The sequence below is a fragment of the Pyrus communis genome, chromosome 15, assembly GCF_041283825.1.
Source record: "Pyrus communis isolate YQ-2024b chromosome 15, ASM4128382v1, whole genome shotgun sequence".
Lineage (NCBI taxonomy): Eukaryota > Viridiplantae > Streptophyta > Magnoliopsida > Rosales > Rosaceae > Pyrus > Pyrus communis.
The window spans coordinates 25,396,239-25,414,093 of record NC_142579.1 but is presented as its reverse complement, the minus strand read 5'-3'; the positions used below and the strand labels follow the sequence as shown (position 1 = coordinate 25,414,093).

Genomic DNA, 17,855 nt, shown 5'->3' with positions numbered 1-17,855 from the left:
AGCTGCTTAACTTCTCATATTCCTGCAGAGACTATGCAGTTGGAAAAACCTTAACAATAAATACGAGGGTTAAGCTGGCAAGGTGCTCCTTCTCCTGGAGGAGCAGAGTCTTCATTCTGCCTCTTTCTCTTTTTACAGGAGAATTCTGTCCTTGTCACCTTCTTTACCAAAACAAATTCACAAGTAGTTGACAGATTCGGATTCTCAAGCTTAAACCTTTTTTTACTTATTTTAACTGACTATTTCTCTTCTCTGCTTGACTCTTCCCTCAGTGACCCTCCCTTTCTGTAATGTGCTCTCTCCATTAAAATATGACTACTCTCATATGCAATTTCGTGACTCTTGCCCAAGTATTCGAGCGTTTCTCTCTTCCCTACGATCTCTCATATGCAATTTCGTGACTCTCTCCCCAGTAGTCAGGCAGTTCTCTCTCCTCTACAATCTGGCAACTCCCTCAAATAATTGTTTTGGTTTTGAACCAAGATATTTTTGTCAAGCTCACTCTGGTTTGAGTTGCAATATTGAAAATTTTGCCATTAAACTCAGAAACATCCATAAGCCAAAGCACGACACAGAATTCAGGGCCAAATGTGGTAGGATAAGTTTCAACCAGATAAGACATGTTACTAAAAACAAGATTACAAACTACACTGGCGATGGTATATGCAGGATGCTAAGGTCCTAAATGGTATGTCAATAAAATGGGCTTGCTTCCATGTCTGAATAAAAGACAGCGAGAGCAAGAACACAATAATCAACTGCCACATAGAAGACAACGAAAAGAAAACTAACATAAAAACAATCAAAATTGAAGCTCATACAGTATTACAATTCCAAAAAGCTTCAAACTTGCTTCTTCGCTGCGGCCAATTGACATCCTTGCTCGCAGTTTAATCATATATTGGCTCACCAGCCGCGGTCGCAGGTGAAGTAATCAACGGATTGAACTCAGACCAACGAACCAGAACCCCCATCAATACTTATGTTGTAGCCTCTTTAGCCTCCTCATCCGCGACCGAAGAAGCATCAGTATCAGAAGAAGCCAAACCTAGACCCTGCTCCAACTTCTTCCAGGCAACCAAAACATTAGGAGGAAACTTCTTCTTGATCGTGCGTATCAATCCCTTTGCCTCCTTCATCTTCTTCTTCTTCACCAATCCTTCCACCAAATACTTCATCGTATTGAAATCAGGAATCTTATGCACCTCCACACTCCTCTTGAAAACCTCATACGCCTTGTCATAATCCTCACTCTTACACAAATAAAATATCAAAGTCCGGAAAGTTGCAGCATTCGGATTACATGCATTTCCCTCCAACCCCACATAAACCTTGAAAGCTTCTTCCATCATCCCATTCCTGCAATAGCAAGTCATCAAGTAATTGTAACTAATTGTATCTGGTTTCAGCCCAGCATTCGCCATTTCCTCAATCAAAGCTTGCACATTGTCCGCACTCCCACCATGGACATACATAATCTTAACATTATAAGCCGCAGCGTCAACCGCAACGCCCTTCTTCACCATCTCATCCCACAACTTCTCCGCCTCTTCACCATTGCCCTTCTTGTACAAAGCATTAAAAATCGTGGTGAACGTCACTGCAGTGATCTCAATACCCTTCTCCTCCATCAATCTCAGCGTCTCCATTGCCTTGTCGGGCTTATCCGCTGCGCAATACGACTTGATCAGTATACCATAGGACACTTTATCAGGGGAGACCCCATGCTTGCTGGGAATTTCGTCGAACAGCTGGGGGACTCTGTCGAAATGCTTGGAATCGTTGCAGGCAGACAACAGAGTGTTGAATGAAATGGCGGTTCTCGGAGTACCGAGCTGGTCCATCTGATCAAACGTCCTCAATGCCTGGTCGAACATAAAAGCGCGGCCGTAGGATCGAATGAGGGTGGAAAGGAAGGGCTCCTGGGTGATTTTGGGGTCATTCTTGTGGGATTCAATGAAGGATTCGATGTCGGCGAAGCGGTGGGACTTGGCGAGGCGGCGGACGGTGAGATCCTGGGCGTAGCGAGACAAGGTAGGAGAAGAGTAGTGTTGGGAGACGGAGGAGTAAATCTGGAGGGCTTTGTCCGGGTCGTACTCGGTTCGGAGCTTGGACTTGGCTTTTGAGATGGAGAGGGTAGACTTGGCGGTGGTGGTGGAGAGGTGGCGGAGGTGGCGGAGGGAAATCGAAGATGACATGTTTTAGGGTTTATGCAGCTTCGGGGGGTTTTGGTTGGAAGCTCTTTTGTATTGAATGTTGAGGGTTTAGCGGTTAATTTTGTCCTGTTACTGCGTAAGATAAAGATACAGGAAACCAATTCCCGGGATTTTTCCGTACTCGGCAGGAAACCTTCTAACCGGATCATAACTCCACGTCAACATGCCACGTAATTTCAATACTTATTCGAATCAGAGCTTACTTATTTTGCCTAATCGCCTAACTTGAGAATTTCACCATGTAACTCGAGAAAGGCACGAAAAAAGTATCGTCACAAAGGTTATTACTTGTTACTTTAGTACTACATGTACACGTTAGCCTTTAAATTTTAAAATCCTCAGGGCTTGAAGAGATTAGCATGGTGGCTGGAGAGAATAATGACCAGTTTTCCCAGCTCAACCAAGGATTTAGTCCGCCTGAACCCATGTTACATAATGCAGTCGGATGTACACATACTGCAGTAAATAAAAAGAGATGGAAAATGTAGACTTTGCAAACGAAAACAACAAAATATAAGAAATACCAGTTTATTCCTTGTTATACATACCACAAGGCTACACGATACCCCACTCTAATGATGAATATGCAACCTCAATACTTCTAATTTCCAAAAAATCTCAAAACATCACTTAATAATACATTCAAGTCAAACAACTAGCCCTCGTAGTCGCCCTCACCAAACTTGTCCTCCGGATAAAACACTGCTACCACCTGATTGCCACCAAATTTCCGGCCATTCAACCCCGTACGGGCTTTTGTAGAACCCTCGGTATCCGCATATTCCAAAAACACCTGCAAATACAAGGGCATTTTCAGCATGTAGAAACACCCAACCCCGTAAAAACTCAGATTTTCCAGACAAAATGTATTAATAACTAGATTTCAGACACTAACCTTCCCAACACCGGGGGCAAGTTCACCATCCGGTCTTGGACGCGGGATGATGACATTCACTAATGTACCTGCACATCAGTCATAATCAAATAACTATTAAAAACACACGACAACACAAATCTTATGCGAATTCAGTTAGAAGGTTATGGAGGCTTCTGTCTGTTAGGCCTGATTCTTTATAGCGAATGTGGGACTACAAAAAAGGCTGTAAAACAGAAAGATAAGGACAAAAAGAAATGAGAAACTCAATACCGCAATAAACTTTCTAAATTAATCAAAAGAAACCAACAAAAAAAAAAGTAGCGGAGTTAACTCTGAGTGATAGTAATTTACCAAACTTTTCACCTTCAAGCCTCATGTCTTCCAAGATATCATCATACTCAGTATCGTCCCTAAGCTCATCTGCAGTTACTACCTGAGTTAAACATACAACCTTGGTGGCGACAGAACTAGGCGGTTGCAACAGCATGAACCTCTGTACAAGAAACAAACACCTCAAGACGTTAAATCAAACCCACATAAACTAAACTTTCCGAAAATTATTAATTTAAGCCAATTTAAAAATATAGTTTAATCTAATTTAACAGCTATTAGGGGAAAATTAGCAATTTCACTCTTACCTGCAATGCAATTTGCTGCTGTGCATGCAACAGAACACTCTCTTGCTCAGGTTTGGGCTGGTTGGCACCTTGGTTAGCACGCCTAACTGTGAGCGTCTTGTCCCCCATTTTAATGCCGTTCAGCGCTGCACAAGCTATGTCTGTAACTGAAAGATCTTGGTAAACACAAAAGGCATAGCCTTTTGAGTTTCCTGTTTCCCTGTCTTTCACCAAATCAAAACCACGAAGAGGTCCAAAGGATTCAAGTAATTCCTTGATCTGTGCTTCTGTGAAGTAATATGGCAGCCCACCAACAAATATGCGGTCAGGGCCCTCAAGCCCACCAGCAGAACCCGGTGTAAGCCCCACAGCAGCCAGATTCAGATTGGGATTGGGCTGGCTTGGGCCGAGTGTTGCAGCCAGAGATGGGTTGTAATCGCTAGGTCTCCGCACCTTAACAGGGGCTCCCTGTAGCAATTGTCCGGAAAAAAAAAAAGAAGAGAGAATAGTCAATACCAAGAAAGTCAACTTAATCCAAAATGCTCAAGTTAATCATATACTGATCTAAACCAAAGGGAAGAATAGAGTACCTCAAAAATAATTCCATCCAGAGCCATTGCATTGCTAGCCTCTTCAACCGATCTCATCTCCACAAAAGCAAATTTCTTTTCATGGTTTATGTAAACATTGACAACAGCATCTCCTGCAAGGAACAAGTAAAACAACAATTAGGCAATCAACTAAAGGGAAGCGACTTTATTATACCAATTTGAGTGCAAAAATCAATATACCTGGGCCAGCAGTGTTCCCTCCAATTGCAGCCATAACTTGGCTGAAAAATGTAGCAACTGACTGCATATGACAGGAAAAACCACATTATCCGCATGAAAGTGTAAGCTTAAGTACACATTAAAACATAGTGTTCATGTTGAATTAAAGGTAGATGAGAAAAAATAATAAATGGTAAGGGTGAGTTGAGTAAACCTGTTCATTTGCTGTGGGGGGAAGCCCTCCAACATACACCCGTCGGGCATGCCTAGTAGCCTGATAATTATAAATAAAAGAACAATTAATGTCAGCACATGTTACGATTAGGGAGTAGTGGGATGTACTGATACAAACTAAAAATAGAATCTCAATCATGCCAACCTGTTGAGTCATCGCCTGAACAGGCATAACTGGAAGGGGTGCAAACTGCTGTGAGAACAAATAAAACATAATATTAGTGAAATAATGCCAGCACCTTAAAATGGTGAAGCTGTCAAATTCACCTAAAATGCCCCTTCCTAATTAGATAAATAGTAATATAACATTTTAAATGCTAAAAAGTCAAACTAGAATTTTTAAAATAAACGCCCACTAGTATTTTTAAATTTCAAAATATAAAATTAGTATATATAAATTAAAAAATAAAAATAAACTATAATATAAAAAGGCCAATTGCACATGTGTACAAGTGCGCAAGAAGCTAGTACTAGTGAAACTCAAGCATGCTGGTCGACAGAGGGAAAGAAAGCGACCAAGAGAAAGAGTGAGAGATACCTGCCCGGTCGACAAAGGAAACATGTTTGGAAACATCCCCGGAATGGTAGGACTATTCCCAGAAATTTGCCCTGCAAACAAAATTGGATCACATTGCAGTCATAAGAGAAGTACCACATTAAACTTTTAAAAATGTTAATGCCAAATGACTCCTCCGCCTCTTAATTTTCCATGAAAACTCGTTAGGTTAAGCAATATCCAGACCTTCAATTTATTTAGTTTAAGGAGATGAAAGAAATACATCATTTACAAATTCTGGAAGAAATATTTGTAAGACTACCAAAAACGGCAATAGTTTCCGGTTGAAGACGAACAAGATCCATCAAACCGATGCATTGATTCCTCCTTGTACATAAAAGCTACAGAAGTCGGCTCACACCCATTGTCATCACAGTGGGGCAAGTAGCCCAACATTGCCTTCTTACAACAAAGGACAAGACATAGAAACAAACAAACAAAAACACCAAACACAAGAAAAAACCAAAAGATCTCTCAGTCCCAGAATTATTTCACCAAGTAAACAATAAAAAACTTACAACCCTTCCAGAGACCACAACTTTATAAAGGCTATGTGCAGAAGGGAAGGAACAAAATATTGCTTACCAAAATAACACCATGCAATTGGATACGAACTTTCCACACTAGTCCAACAAAGAGAAAAAGCAGTTACATAGAATACAACAATCACAAGTCTAAGAGGATAAATGTACCTGCTGCAGCAATGGCAGCACCAGCTAACATTGCAGAAGCAGGAGGTGCCATGTCGAAACCACTGATCCGTTTGCTGCAAGTCATTAGTATTAGGATACCAAGAACAGAGTCAATATAAAAGAGACAACTTAAAGGCACGAGACCAAAAACCTACATTCTGCAAAACGTTGTTATCACAGTTCCACAGAAAAATAATATCGCAAAGTTACCTGTCCCACCCCAAACTTATACCTACATGAAACTCATACACAAAAAATCACTACTACAAATTTCATAGAAGTTGACAGTTCACTACCTACCTAAAATGGTATATTTAGGTATAAATTTGGGGTGAGACAGGCATTCATATATCCAGGGGTGTGGTGGTGAAAAGCGGGGTTCGAAATTGATTATGTACATCCCAAGACAAATGAAACAGAACCACGTCTTTCACCACCACACTAGCTAGCTAATGCATAGTCAATCATTAGGAATAAAGACGGCAAATAAACAAAATTACCAACAAGAGTTTGGTCAAAGACACCCAAAATCGAATAAGGAAAATAAATTTAATGAAAATAACTCATCAACCAAGTATTTATTCCAAGATACTTGGGATTTGGTGCAAAAGTTACAAGTCCTTTGCCAACCTCTCAAGAAGAAAAATACCTTTTTGAGCGTGAACGAGAACGTGACCTTGATCTGGATTTGTGCTCAGATCTACCCCTTGAACGAGACCGCGACTTGCGCCTGTGCCTATCCTCTCTGTCTCTGTCATGATCCCTCCGCCTGTAAAATCATTGCATAAATTATAATAGTAATAGGACAAAAAGAATCTCAAGGATTTGTTTCTAATACAGAAATTTATAGGATAAGCTTCACAAGACAAATTCGCATACTAGTTATATAGCAGTATAAAAATTCCTCATTGCACGAATTGCATCAAAATCAGTTGATATTTACACAACCAAGTTCCTCATCTCCTAACAGAAAATTCATTTAAAGGTAAACAATGGAATCAAATTGGTCATACCTATCAGAGTCCCGGGTACGGTAGTGATCATCGTCGTCGTCGTCCTTATCTCTCCGTCGCTCACTTCTTTCACGATCCCTGTGGCGGTCTCTGTGATGACGATCACGATCCCTGTCTCGGTCCCTTTCTCTTTCTCTATCCCGATTCCTATCCCTATCCCTAGCCCTATCTCTGTCCCTGTCCCTATCCTTGTCCTTGCTTCTCCCCCTGTCTCTGTCCCTGTCCCTGTCCCTGTCCCTATCCTTATCTCTGTCCTTCTCCTTATCACGCCCTTTATCTCTATCCTTTTCTCTGCTCTTTGAAGATTCTCTCTCATAATCATGATGTTCATGCTGCAAAAGAGATGATTAAATCAGTGTAATGTAAAATAAATGATGAAACCAAGCTAATATACACCCCTTTCCACAAGATACTTCAATATAATTATTTCACCAGAACAAATATGTACATTCTAGTGTTATTAAATATCAAAGTGTCATCCCATCTATAACAGAATACATAACTGCAATTCTGTGACATTTGCGTATAAGTACAAGAGAATTGTCTACAGCACAATAACGACACAGCCAGAACATCTTGCACAACGTACATCATCACATCTATACTAGAATGCATAATTGCAACAATTGCGCACATGCATAAGAAATCGTACGCAACTATAAGCATTAAACATCAACAACCAAATAGGCAAGAGACATAAACCAGTTTAATAAACCCTGACTAACAGAGAATTCTATGAAGAAACCTCGCCATAGAAACCCCCAAACCCCAAAATTCACCAGCTAAAAAGAATTCCATAAAATAGTTATATAAGCACACAAATTCAAAGCAGAAAACGAGTAGATCATACAAAGACAGAAATTGGGATGAAAAAAAAAAAGCCCGCAGAAGTCAATATATTCAAAGAACCCTAATTTAACAACCAATTCGGCTAACCCAACCAAAACCCTAAAACACTCTCATAAACGCAACATCTTCGCATCGATCTTACAATTAAGTAATCGAAAGCAAACAAGAATCTAAGGAATCAATCGTATACGTTTGCGACACAAGGCGTACCTGAGATTCAATTAAGTAATCGAAAGCAAACAAGAATCTATGGAACCAATCGTATACTTTTGCGACGCGAGGCGTACCTGAGATTTGGAATCGCTGTAATCGTCGGCACCGCCATGGTTGGCGGCACGAGGTTGAGGAGAGGACCCACCGTCGGCGTAGTTGCCAGCGTCCTCTCCGTTGTCTTCGTACCTTCCTTCGTAGTCCGTCATCATATGTTTCCGCTACCTCGCAGTTGAAGTCTCGATGTTGCAAACCTACTTGATGTTTGTTTCTCGGGAAAATTGTCTGCGATTTTAGTGACTCTGAGCGAGCAGTGAGAAATCTAGGGCTCGATAATTGGGCTTTTCCCCCTTTATTCCAAGTTAAATGGTAGCGAGGGGAAGGGATTACTGAGGGCGGTAAATTTTTTTTTTTAATTTTTTTAATTTTTTTACAATATGCTTTAGCAGTAATATTCAGAGAGAACTACCTAACGTCGAAGCGACGGCGAGGGCAATGACATTACTATTTAAGGAGTGCTATTTTTTTTATTTTTTTTTTTCTACGTCCTATTCAATTTTCAACTTTTGAATCAAATAAATTGAAAAAATTGATAACTAAAATTAATAAGACTTTGTGAGAGGCAAAATTGGCTACGTGAACAACACTTTCCTACTATTTACTCTGGAAGGTATTTTTGTGCAATTTAACAGTTGGGCAAAGGTAAAGGTGATTACTATTTACAAATGGATAAAGTGTTATTAGCACTCTAAAAATCTCATTCTACACTCCTCACAAACGTATTTTTCTTTCCTAATATAGAAAGTTTGGAGTGTAGAATGAGATTTTTGAAGTGCTAATAACAATTCCCTACAAATATCTTGTTTTATTTTATTTTTTTTATGTTTTATTGGTCTTATCCCCTATGTATCATTATCGCTTTAGATTTTCGATGATATTTTGATATTTTCAACCATTCTCGTTGCACAACGTTTCATTACCCATTAATAGTATATACTCATATTTTATATAAGGTTCTCGACTATTCACTTGGTGCCATTTCTTTTTATCCAATCTTTTGATTTCCTCATATTTCTCCATATGGAAAATGATCATCACCGAATCCTTTTCCTGAAGATCCTAACGAAAACTAACTGTACCATACGATGAACGAATATGGTTGCAAAATTCTTAGAAAAAGAATTCGGTTAGCATCCTTTCCCTCTCCATATAAACCCTGCAGCCCAACCACATCATGTTCTTTCATCAATATCTAAGCTGAGGAGGTTGTTAATTCATGTGGCATCTTCTAATTGGTTTTGTGGGTTCCACATGGCAGCCATGTAAGCACACTAATGAATTTTTTTAATGGAGTTGGATGACAAGAACAACATTGATGACTGAAGCAAAACATGAGGGACAAAATTGTTGAGTTTGGAACTTAAGGACCAAACCGATCAGTTGACAAAATGATAAGGAATCATTTGTGATAAAAAAAATTCCAAAACAGTGGCATAGGAGTGGGCACAACATACGTCTGGTTTTGTTTAAAATTAAAAAAAAAACTTTAACGAAAAGTTCTTAAGTACCGTTTACTTTAACGAAAAACCACATTTTTACACTAAAATGTCAATCATGATACTATTCATTTTCCCCTTTATTTTATCCTTATCATTAAAACTCAAAGTTTTCAAGCCATTTTCATTAGTTTGTCTTTTAAAAAATTAGGATCAGTCTCGCCCTACTCTTTTTCATTTTCAAACGGGTTCGGCCTGACCTTTCCAATTTTAGGCTCGGCTCGAAGCCCAGCCCCGTTTGGTTCTTACGGGTCTATGTGTCCTTTTTTTTTAAGGAAAACTAATAAAAATGGCTTGAAAACTTTGGCCTCATTTGACACGCCGTATAAGACCACCAGATAGTGCTAATAATACGGAGCGGATGTTTGGTGAGCTTCGTATTAAATAAGCACCAGATTATTTAATCCGGCCCCACTTTTTTTATCCCCTTCACACCCGCTTGTTTATCCCATCCCAAACCTCTGTATTATTTAGTCAGGTGCATCTCTCTTGCTCACACTGGCTCACTCCGTCCCTCTCTCACGCACTCTCCTTCAACTCTCTCACATTGCCTGCTATCTCTCGTCTACTTCCAGGTTCGTCTTCGTCTCCATCTTTTTTTTTCTCTCTCTCTCTTCCTCCCTCCTTCTTTGCACACACACCTCCTACCTCTCTGTTTGCCTTTGATTTCTGACAACAAATTCTTCCGAGGAAGATGATGATTCAAATTCTTCCAATCTGGGCTCCGACAACGAGAAGGACGATGAGGAAGGGAGCTAGGCTCCGACGAGGAGGGGTATATCAATTCGAATCTGGGCTCTGATGAGGAAGGGAGCTGGGCTTCGATAAGGAGGGGGACAGGAATTCGAATATAGGCTCCGAGTTCTCGACCCTGGCCGCTACTCCTCTACAATCGGTTGCCGAGGGTGGGATTGATGTGCGGGGAAGATGGTGAAGAAGGAAGATGTGATTGAGAAGAGTCCTGGTTTTTTTTCCTTTTTATTTTTTATTTTTTATTTAATTTTAACAACAATTATTGTGAATTAAAAAAAATTATTACACTCCGACGTATTATCCGATGCATAAATTAATCCGATATAATACCAAACGTTCGACTAATTTAGTCAGTACTATCTGACGACTATTTATCCTATCCGATTAAAATAGTTAGTATAGTCCGAGCTGCCAAACGAGGCCCTTGAGTTTTAACGATAAGGACAAAATAAAGGGTAGAGTGAATAGTACCATGATTGACTTTTTAGTATAAAAATATGGTTTTTCATTAAAATGAACAGTACCAGGAGTTTTTTTTGTTAAAGTTCCCTTTTTTTTAATTTTACATTTTTTTTTCTATTTTTTTTTTTTTTTTTGTCAAACGATAAATTTATTAGATTAGGAAATTGACGAAATTTGAACATGTGCCGTGATGCAACACTCATCTCCATTGTGGTAAAGGGGCACTTGCCATTTTTTTTTTTTTGGAACTTTAACAAAAAACTCTCAATACTATTCACTTTAATGAAAAACCATATTTTTACACTAAAATGTCAATCATGGTACTATTTATTTCACCCTTTATTTTGTCCTTATCGTTAAAACCTAAAGTTTTCAAACCATTCTCATTAGTTTTTTTCTTTTTTTTCCTATTGAGAGATCACGTACTTGCAATTTTCAAAAACATATCTTCCCTCATGCAAGCAATTAGAGCACAGCAAATCAACTTCTTTCTTGAGTGGCAGATGAACGTCCCTTCAAATTGTAATCTTTACTTCTTTCATTCATAATAGAACGACGACGATTTACGACAAGACAATTTCATGTTTAGTATGTGTATGCACAAAACTATCATTCTACGATTCTAGTATTTTACTACGAGTATTATACGACGACAATATAAACAGAACGAACAAATCAAACTGTTTCATCAGGTTTCCAAAATCAGTTTCCGCCGTGACCCTTTTTTAAGACCCCTGAAGAACCGCTGGACACGCAGAACTCATTAATGACCTGCACAAGAAAGCAACTTCTATTAAGAAATTATCACGAGAAATCGTATCACAGGCCAATGCTCCATTCAGCACTGATATACCATCTACACCATTCACTAAACGTCGCAATAACCTGGAGTACTTCATGAACCATGATTCTAAAAGGAAACTGACGTGGTTTGCAGGCTGCTGATATACGAGAACCATCAAGTGGTTCAAGAACAGAGTTGGAAACGTAGGGCAACAAGAAGACGACGACAATGGTCTGTTTTAGGGTTTTTAGAGCCTAGGGTCTTCTAAATACTAATTTGTTGAAGAACATGTCGCACATGGGAGAAAGAATTTATGTTTGGTAACCTGACAACAAATGTAAACTCTGTCGAATCACAAACATGAAAAACAACTGACCTTGCTGAATTCGTTGGAAGTGAATTCCTGCCCAAGAGAAATCTTAGTTGCTTCAGAAACCTCACCCCTTTTGAGCTTATCATTAGGTCCTTTAGCGCATAGAAGATCAATAATAACCTTCCTGCAAGAACAAATACAAACTTAAAGTTAAATAAGAGAAGAACTTATTACATTACGATAATTTTGATGGAGGGAATCTTGCTCTTTCTGAAATCACCAAGGAACATGCACAGAACAACATCATCTAATATGTCAAATCCCAAGTGAAGGTGCACAACATCATATGCTTTCGGGACTTAATAATTAAACAACAGAAGAAAATGGGAAAAACCTCAATTTGTCATGCTCTGGGTGATCTGGTGATGATTTCAAGACATACGAACCATGTATGTCTATCGTAATTTCACTTATTACTCTCTGCAGCTCAAGTTGACGAGCCTGAACTCCATATTGTCACTTTTTTACCTCTAGGATCAACCTTTGGAAGAGTAGAAGTTCTGACTGCCAGATCACTTAGTCCTCTCCGTATCAGCTGAAAGCTGCCATGAAAATGACAGAAGTCAAGACGACAAGAATGAGAGAGATACTTCCATCAATTTCATGATAGCATTATCGCATCAAGAACAAAGAGCATTAGTAATGTAAAGTCTACACTTGGTGTGTAGAACAGCCTTTATGCAGTCATATTACGCAGAATAAAAAATTTCAAACAAAACAAAAGATGGAAAAGATAGTCTTGAAAATTTCAAAAACTTACTTGCAAACCTTGTGATCTTGAAAAACTTCCTTTATAGCCTCTTGTAGAGCTGCTCGAGTTTCATCTGACATGGTTCTTCCCCCAATGTGAACTTCACTTGCACCTTTTGTCGTACCTTTACCAGAATTCAGTGATTTGCCAGGTGTAGTAGTCATACTAGCACACTTCAAATAACGGTCAGTATTAGATTTAACGGCTATCCTCAACTTTTCTTCCATCCTTTCCCAGTTCTGTTCTTGGGTTTTAACAATGTCTGGGTAGAGTTCCATGAATGACATATCTGGTTGCTCTTTGAATTTCCAGTCTTGAGTGGAAGGTCTTGAGACAGCTAGTATTCTGAGGGAATCATACACATGAATTTTAATGCCCTCTTGGAGGTCTAGATGAGAATTTCTGATTACAGGGTTCTTCCGAAATAAATTCAGAACGTAATTTCTAGCTGTCTGTCGATCTTTATGATCTTTATTTGCTATATGATTTATATCCAAGCCTTTCTCATCTTTGTTTGGATATAATAACAAGGTTTTTGGAACCCAAAGACCAGAGGACAGCAGTAACTGAGCATGCTTCTGAAGGACATCCAGAAGTTCTTCCGTCGTGTGATCGGGAGCAAAGTACTTCTTAAGATCACCGAACCGGCGGGCTACAGGCTCCTGTTTTGGCACAATTACGGTTTCATTGTCATGACTTCAAAAAAATTTGAACTGTATAATAAAAAAATTAGTTGTTTTCCATATGATGGGAACAATGCTGATAAGTTTGAAACATTAGCTTCAAATATACAACTATATAATCATCAAAACATTAATTTGTGGCTTCGGTAATTGCAACAAACCTCAACAATTAACTTCTTGATACGCTCTTCCAGAGGCACGGAAAGCAGAGACCTAAAATGACAATCTCCTTAACTCTTTGAAAATTAAAGGTAATGTCTTGAAAAGAAGAACTTATTAAAGGAAAATAACACATTATAATTTCCACAATGTTAAAGTGAAATCAAATGAAAGAACTAAATAATGTAAGGATGACCGCACCTTCTTGAAGAACCTTTGCATGTTTTAGGACACAAGGAGTCAACATAGTCATGCCTTCAAATAACAACAATATTCAAAATTATAACTAGCATATCTAGAGCTTTTAAAGAATGAGGATAAAGGTAAGTACTAGGAAGGAAGAAAAGAACGTACGGGCTCATTGTCAATTCTATAGGTGAACTTTCTTGCACCACCATCTTCCGTAAGTATCTGGCCGAGAAATCACTTTCTGAGCTATGATACCGAAGTGGAACCCAACTCTGGAAGACAGTGGAGAAAATGGATATCATACATAATATATTTAATTACCTATATAAATTATCACAACCAATCTAAAAAAAATAAACCACTGTAGCACCTCCTGGATCATTACAGAAACTCAAACATTCACAAAACTAAGCACATATTTGCCTTCTGGTATAAACAAAAACACAATCCACAGCATTAATTCCGGGGAATAGAAGAAAGATAAAAAAACAATATGATCAAAATATCCTGTAAATGTCAAATAACCAATCAACAAAGTCAACCTCAGTTGTCAATGTTTGAAAATCGCAAAAGTGGCATGTTTAATGATCCTGACATGATTATAATGTCAGGGAGAACAAAATGTCCAGTTTTTTCCACTCGCGACATTAAGAAGATTTGTACCTACATTAGGCAAATAAAGAATGACCACCGGAATACTTAGACGCCAAAGAATGTATCCATATCCTTTGACATGGTTTATTAAGATTTGAAAAGAAAAGACGAGTTAATTGTTTGTTCTAGAATCATCTAATGTGTTAGAAGATAAAGGACGCGGAGTACCCAATGCACTACGCAAATCTCAAAGACCCATAACAATATAACCATAAATAGCCAAGGGATTCAACAGATATGAAAACAAAAGACTACCGCATAACACTTGTCTTCTAGGATAAATGAAACTTCTAACCTATAAGCTACACTTAGAAATAAAGCTTGATAATGTCATACTCAACTTAATGATCTGAATACAAATTCTCATCTGATGGAAAAACAAGAAGGGAAGAATCATTTTTCCCATTGATTGAGTTTCCTAAAAGATATTATCTTTTTGACAGGTAAACCGAAACAAAAAAGCAGATCTACTAAGGAATCCACATCAAGAACAATAAAAAGAAACAATAATTAAAAGAGAACATTGTAGTAGCTGATGACACCAAACATTATTATGCTAACAAATAGTAATATTTTCTCCTAAGGAACCCAAAATGCATAGAAAACCACACGGGAACTGCTCATAAATAGCTTATATTTGTTCATAGCCACCAGATCAGAATGACTGGTTTTTCCATGATTTTAAACATATAAATGGACTCATAATATTAAACAACGTTCAATATATAATCCTCATTATACACATAAGTTTGCAGATTACAAATAGTAACTTTCTCATACCTCTTCGTCTTCAGATTTTTTCTCAGTTGAAGACTCCATCCGCTTGTTCTGAAACAAAATAGTCACATGACATAGAATCAAGTCTTATTGTGTAAACAGTTATGACTAAAAAAAGTGCATGGTTATTGTAAATCTTAAAGTAAATCCTGAGTAGATTTGATAAGTTCCAATAGTTCTTCACTAAAGAGCCATAATTCTGTAACAAAATAACAAAATGACAGAGAGAACCTGCATCTTTGATGGACCCATAGGTTTTTCTTGTCCAGAGTCTTCCAACTTAAATGTAACTTCTGCATCCCCTTACACTGTTCTTCCTTTTTGAGCCACTGGAGTTCAAATGATCCAATGAGGGTCGAAGCTGCACAACTGCATGAACAGGATTCAAGTGTAACTGCAAAATGAAGAGAAAACCAACAGTCTCACATAGTAAGATACTATAAATATAAAACTGAATTACTTTCATAAGAGTTACTAAAAAGTTACTACTTATACGCAACATTTGAGTAACTTTAATTGGAATAAATGAATATTTTAACCACCAATAAAAAGAGAAAACAGAAAGACAAGTTTTTCTGCACTTGTCTAGACTCTGGAACATTTCATTTCTGAGAAGAACAGCCGTTCTCAATTTCCATGAGTGGGCAGCCATGGCGCAGTAAGGATTAAAAAACAAATTTGATCATACATCCAATGAAAACCAAATGCAGAATTCATATCTACCAAGCAAGCCCATATAGTCCTGATTTCACAACCACTCTTTTGAATGAACTCCCTTGGTGACACAAATGACACTTCACAATGACAACAAAAGAAGAGAGTTAAATTTGTGATCTTAGATGTTCGGTTTAATCCCAAACAACAAAATTCATTCTTTGTGACCAACTTTGTCTGGACCAGAAAGAAAACATAAGGAGGAGCGGCATTTAGCATCTAAAATTTACACAGGAATCCTTTTCAAGAATAAACTATATGCAAGCTTAGAATTGGACTTCCTCGGGTCTGATGGCCATTCAAGTAACTATGTAAACCTAGCGAGCTTTCAATAAATTAACACCACTCATAGTAAACAACTAAACACTCCCAAGGTACATATTTCAACACTACTGACCAAATATAAATAGCACCCTATTGCTTTGCAAGTTCAATGACTGCACTCTCTTAAAAAAAATCCAGTTTAGATCACTGAAAGTGACTGGAAAGTCAACTGGCCTACGAGCTCAGGAGTAGCCCTTCATAACTTTTTACTTGCTAGAACTTTATTTTGAGGGTAACAAGGGATGTGGTCTCGTCAAACGATCTTAATGCTTGACAAACAACCTTTATTAGACGCATGCTTGAGATAAGAAATTGCCTAAAAAAACTAAATCATTTACAAACCTACAGTTGTTAAAGTAAATTCAGCCACATTCATGATTCAAACAAAACCGAGGATGTTAAAGTGCATACCATATTGCCCATCAAAACACCAACGGCATAGCCACTTGTGCCGGGTGACTTCCATGTTGTAGACAAAGTCTGAGAACAAACACAAACACAAAAACACCAATCCACATTACATTTTATAGCAGTGTAGGCAAACAATGTCACAACATCCAAAACATACTCGAGCTATAGCTACAATGATTATGCACAAAGTTGACCTGCTTTGTCATTTTCAATCTGCTAGCGCAATCTTCATCGAAATTCTTCGGGTCCCGATCAAGTGACAAATCAATCTCCATTTCTGAAGTGGCGGGATTCAGCCTCACCTCCTCGCACCGGCTCTCCAACTCGTATGGCCGCCACCATGGCCTAAGAGGATATTGCAAAACATACAGCTGATAACAAAAAAAAGATCAACATTTTAGGCAAATCCTTTCCAAAAAACAAAAATTTAGAGCACAAGAGAGATCAAGGATGACAGACCTTAGAGTTGTCGTCGATTTTCGGATTGAAGTAGACATCGATTTCCCGCACGACTTCGTCTTCCGGTTCGTCTTCTCCCATTGGATCATCCTCTTTCGAAACATCGTCGTTTTCGGTTTTCAAACCGCCATTTGAATCCTCGGCCTTCGGCGCGCTTTCTTCTTTGTCTTTATTTTTCACAGTTAGGGCGTCCAGTTCTACTCGCGTAGGTTTGAGCTCTGGCTTTTCTGGGTCGGGCTTCGGAACCGGTTCTTGTTTGGCGACGGGTTCGGATTTGGGTTTAGGCTTAGCCTTGGAGGACCGGGGCACGAACAGGTTGGGCCTGGAAGGGACCTGGCTCTGCGCGTCGAGGTCATCGAGGTTCATCGTCGGCTACTCTGTGGTTTCTGTTTGTTCCGGTGAACGGTGGCGGACAGCGGAGCTGTGAGAGTGGGTTTTTTTTTTTTTTTTTTGAACGAGAGAGTGGCGTTTTTTGCGCGCGGTTTTCTTGGGGGTTTTGGTGGGGTGAAGTTTGCGTGGGGACTTTATAAGTTTCTTTAATTACATTTTTGGTCCAGGTAATTTGATTTGTTTTTCACTTTCGTCCTAATTTTAATTTTGGCAAACGTTGCAAAGGTGCCACGTAAGTCTTGTAGCTTGGTTAAGAATTCTTTTTTTATTTTTTTTTAAACAAATAATATTATCTACATTAAAAGGGAGATGTGGGACTTAACCTCGCAATGAGTTAGTAATAATGTAGTTTAAATTCACCTTTGGCTTGAACCTAAGATAT

The 17,855-nt window shown here is 38.6% G+C and overlaps 3 protein-coding genes across 9 annotated transcripts; all 3 read right to left on the bottom strand.

Moving 5' to 3' along the window:
• Positions 1-577: 577 nt before the first annotated feature.
• LOC137732143 (small ribosomal subunit protein mL103 (rPPR7)-like) lies at positions 578-2,367 on the bottom strand. Its single transcript, XM_068471446.2, has one exon. It carries the CDS (start codon positions 2,196-2,198, stop codon positions 981-983), a length of 1,218 nt encoding a protein of 405 aa, XP_068327547.2. The 5' UTR covers positions 2,199-2,367; the 3' UTR covers positions 578-980.
• A 339-nt stretch (positions 2,368-2,706) lies between these two features.
• LOC137732108 (splicing factor U2af large subunit B) lies at positions 2,707-8,514 on the bottom strand. 7 transcript variants are annotated; one of them, XR_015956406.1, is made up of 13 exons: positions 8,112-8,379; positions 6,976-7,307; positions 6,612-6,731; positions 5,963-6,036; positions 5,253-5,323; positions 4,860-4,907; positions 4,695-4,754; positions 4,502-4,562; positions 4,301-4,413; positions 3,732-4,178; positions 3,445-3,586; positions 3,112-3,316; positions 2,707-3,009 (listed from the first exon to the last, which is right to left on the bottom strand). XR_015956406.1 is itself a non-coding variant. In XM_068471403.2 (13 exons), exons 1-13 carry the CDS (start codon positions 8,244-8,246, stop codon positions 2,872-2,874), a joined length of 1,809 nt encoding a protein of 602 aa, XP_068327504.1. In that variant the 5' UTR covers positions 8,247-8,514; the 3' UTR covers positions 2,707-2,871. The 7 variants fall into 7 exon arrangements, 5 of the variants coding, with proteins under 5 accessions (XP_068327504.1, XP_068327514.1, XP_088541421.1 ...); XR_015956407.1 differs by having other exon boundaries at positions 4,860-4,904; XM_068471403.2 differs by having other exon boundaries at positions 3,112-3,179; positions 8,112-8,514.
• Positions 8,515-11,302: 2,788 nt separating this feature from the next.
• Positions 11,303-17,565, bottom strand: LOC137714807 (uncharacterized). Its single transcript, XM_088685428.1, is given in 14 exon segments — positions 11,303-11,576; positions 11,966-12,086; positions 12,297-12,419; positions 12,421-12,504; positions 12,723-13,375; positions 13,558-13,609; positions 13,757-13,810; positions 13,910-14,016; positions 15,179-15,226; positions 15,407-15,479; positions 15,481-15,569; positions 16,625-16,693; positions 16,819-16,995; positions 17,084-17,565. Coding segments are annotated over 14 exon segments (2,085 nt in total). The 5' UTR covers positions 17,450-17,565; the 3' UTR covers positions 11,303-11,507.
• Positions 17,566-17,855: the final 290 nt, after the last annotated feature.